At 54.8% G+C, this 3,257-nt stretch overlaps 1 protein-coding gene across 1 annotated transcript in view; it reads left to right on the plus strand.

Moving 5' to 3' along the window:
- Nucleotides 1–1,084: 1,084 nt before the first annotated feature.
- Nucleotides 1,085–3,257, plus strand: part of ITGB5 (integrin subunit beta 5) — a 27,652-nt gene continuing 25,479 nt past the window's right edge. The window contains 3 exon segments of the mRNA XM_018561699.1: nucleotides 1,085–1,356; nucleotides 1,606–1,836; nucleotides 2,953–3,121. Coding sequence (XP_018417201.1) covers nucleotides 1,085–1,356; nucleotides 1,606–1,836; nucleotides 2,953–3,121 — 672 coding nt within the window.

Raw genomic sequence — 3,257 nt, forward strand, 5'->3', positions numbered from 1 at the left:
TACATGAATATGGAATCCAGGGGGGCAGCAGGATTTTTGAGGGAATTCCATTGACGACAACTAAAGAAAACCTCAGAAGTTAGACCTCAGCTGTCATTATTACGGAGTATTATCTACCCGGCTCCTGGGATGTGTCACGCCTTGCATTGCAGAGACATTGTCCACTGTTGTCACCATCAGGAAACCCGCCCTGAGAATTACCATGCAGCCACCGGGAAGTGGCTGCAAAGAGGATGCAGGAGATCAGCAGCACTGAGATGTAACACCACCTTTATGCAGTTGCCTTTGTTGTTGCTGGGATTGGGGACCCCGGGGCCCTCTGCCCTATCCATGGGACGTACTTCCTTCCATTGTGACTACTGAACGTTGGGGAATGTCTGATCACTCGACAGTAAGGTTACATCGGCCACTGTAGGCGTGTTCCCGGTACCCGGCAATCACCAGATAGGAGGACACACGGGGGATATTTATCTGCACAACACTCCAACATTTCCTGTTATTGAAGAGCGCAGAGGAGGGAGATTCTTTCGAGGATTGATCAGCTGATCCCCGGCCTGTCGGGTGTATAGAGATTCCTTTCTTTCATTTTCTGGGTTTGAGGATAATTTTTATTACAGTTTTTGTTTTGCACAATACCTGGTCCTCCGCTCTTCTCCCTGGTCCTCCGCTCTTCTCCCTGGTCCTCCGCTCTTCTCCCTGGTCCTCCGCTCTTCTCCCTGGTCCTCCGCTCTTCTCCAAAAAATCTCAGACTATCCTTATCTTGTATTGTGATTGTAATGTCTTCCCTATATTGTACAGCGCTGCGCACACTGTTGGCGCCATATAAATCCTGTATAATAATAATAATGATGGGACCAGAAATTATTGATGCTCAGCGTCCTCCATGCAGTGATATCAGAGGAGCCGATATAACTGTGCAAGACTGAAGGGGAGGACAGAGTTCAGATAGAAGACTGAAGGGGAGGACGGAGGTCAGATAGAAGACTGAAGGGAAGGACGGAGGTCAGATAGAAGACTGAAGGGAAGGACGGAGGTCAGAGAGAAGACTGGAGCGGAGGACGGAGGTTATTGCTCCTGGGTTTATATGATTTCTGTGTCTCGGGGGAGGGTCTGTCGGTCACACTCACATTCTGATGTCTCTATATCTGTGCAGGACTATGGAGGGTCCCGGACGGTGGTGTCGCGCTGTGACCTGATGGAGAATCTTCTCAGTAAGGGCTGCAGAGCCGAGTCTATTGAGGGCCCCAAAAGCAGAGTCACCGTAACGAAGAAACTTCCTCTCAGCAGCAAAGGCTCCGGCTCATCCCAATCCGACATCATCCAGGTCACCCCACAGAGCCTCTCCGTGTCCCTGCGGCCAGGTCAGTGACCCTCAGCACAGGGATGGTGGGGGCCCCTCATAATGGGCACAGCGGGTGTACAGACCCGGGAACTCAGCACAGAGATGGTGGGGGCCCCTCATAATGGGCACAGCGGGTGTACAGACCCGGGAACTCAGCACAGAGATGGTGGGGGCCCCTCATAATGGGCACAGCGGGTGTACAGACCCGGGAACTCAGCACAGAGATGGTGGGGGCCCCTCATAATGGGAAAGCGGGTGTACAGACCCGGGAACTCAGCACAGGGAGAGATAACTAAGTCATTAGGCGTCTTCAGTGATTTGTTGGTTCCTCTGGACTAAGCAAAGTCAGAAATTGTCTCCCCGGCAACGCGGCTGGCGGAAGAGATGGCGAAGCTCACCAGCAATTTCCGGCTCGGGTTCGGCACTTTCGTGGACAAGAACGTCTCCCCGTTCTCCTACACGGCCCCCAAATACCAGAACAACCCCTGCACCGGGTGAGTGGAGGCCGGCACATGGAGGCTAGGTTACGTGAACTGAGACTGTTACACATCTGTTCATATTTTATCTTGTCTAGCAGCAGAAAAACAACCGACGACTGGAGGCTGCGGAGACATGTGCGCAGCCAACGGATCCCCTCCGACCCCGGCCACCCATACACGCCGCACCGGGTGTAGCTCCCGACCGGGCCCCAAATTATATTCCGGGAGCGTCGGAACTAAAGGAGTGTGACGGCAGCCACAGCCTGAGTGGAGAAGCCCGTCCCCTGCCAGCGTGCTGTGCTCTGTGTGGAAGCAGTGGTCTCTGTGCAGGGAGTATGTCGGACCTCGGCAGAGAGACCACTGCTTCCCTACAGAGAGCTCTCCAACCAGCAGGGAGTATGTCAGACCTCGGCAGAGAGACCACTGCTTCCCTACAGAGAGCGCTCCAACCAGCAGGGAGTATATCAGACCTCGGCAGAGAGACCACTGCTTCCCTACAGAGAGAACTCCAACCAGCAGGGAGTATGTCAGACCTCGGCAGAGAGACCACTGCTTCCCTACAGAGAGCGCTCCAACCAGCAGGGAGTATGTCGGACCTCGGCAGAGAGACCACTGCTTCCCTATAGAGAGCTCTTCAACCAGCAGGGAGTATGTCAGACCTCGGCAGAGAGACCACTGCTTCCCTATAGAGAGCGCTCCAACCAGCAGGGAGTATGTCAGACCTCGGCAGAGAGACCACTGCTTCCCTACAGAGAGCTCTCCAACCAGCAGGGAGTATGTCAGACCTCGGCAGAGAGACCACTGCTTCCCTACAGAGAGCGCTCCAACCAGCAGGGAGTATGTCAGACCTCGGCAGAGAGACCACTGCTTCCCTACAGAGAGCTCTCCAACCAGCAGGGAGTATGTCAGACCTCGGCAGAGAGACCACTGCTTCCCTATAGAGATTGGTGAACTAAAGATCTGACGCTCAGCAGAACTTGTGCTGATTGGAGCGCTCTACCGCCTGTATCTCCCACAAGAACCCCAACCGGGCCTCGGTGTGAATGTTTCCCCCGACGTCTGGCTCTGATCCCTACGGGCGCACTGTGTTTAGGGACTGACGTGTCCTCGTTTGTTTGTTTTTATTTGCAGATTCAAACCGTTCCCGAACTGCATTCCGTCCTTCGGCTTCCGGCACGTCCTCTCGCTCACCGACAAAGTCAGCAAGTTCAACGCCAAAGTGCAGAACCAGCTCGTGTCCCGAAACCGCGACGCCCCCGAAGGAGCCTTCGATGCCGTCCTGCAGGCCTCCGTGTGCAAAGTGAGTACCGCGGCGCCGGGGCGGGGGTGGGAGGTTTTCATGTTATCACACTCGGGTCTCCGACGCCAACACAATGTGAATGATTTTCATAAGTCACAAGAGGCGGAGCCGAGGAGTGGAGTCCGCGGGGTCCGAA

This window comes from Nanorana parkeri, unplaced genomic scaffold (genome assembly GCF_000935625.1).
Source record: "Nanorana parkeri isolate BGI_ZX_2015 unplaced genomic scaffold, ASM93562v1 scaffold538, whole genome shotgun sequence".
Classification (NCBI taxonomy): Eukaryota; Metazoa; Chordata; class Amphibia; order Anura; family Dicroglossidae; genus Nanorana; species Nanorana parkeri.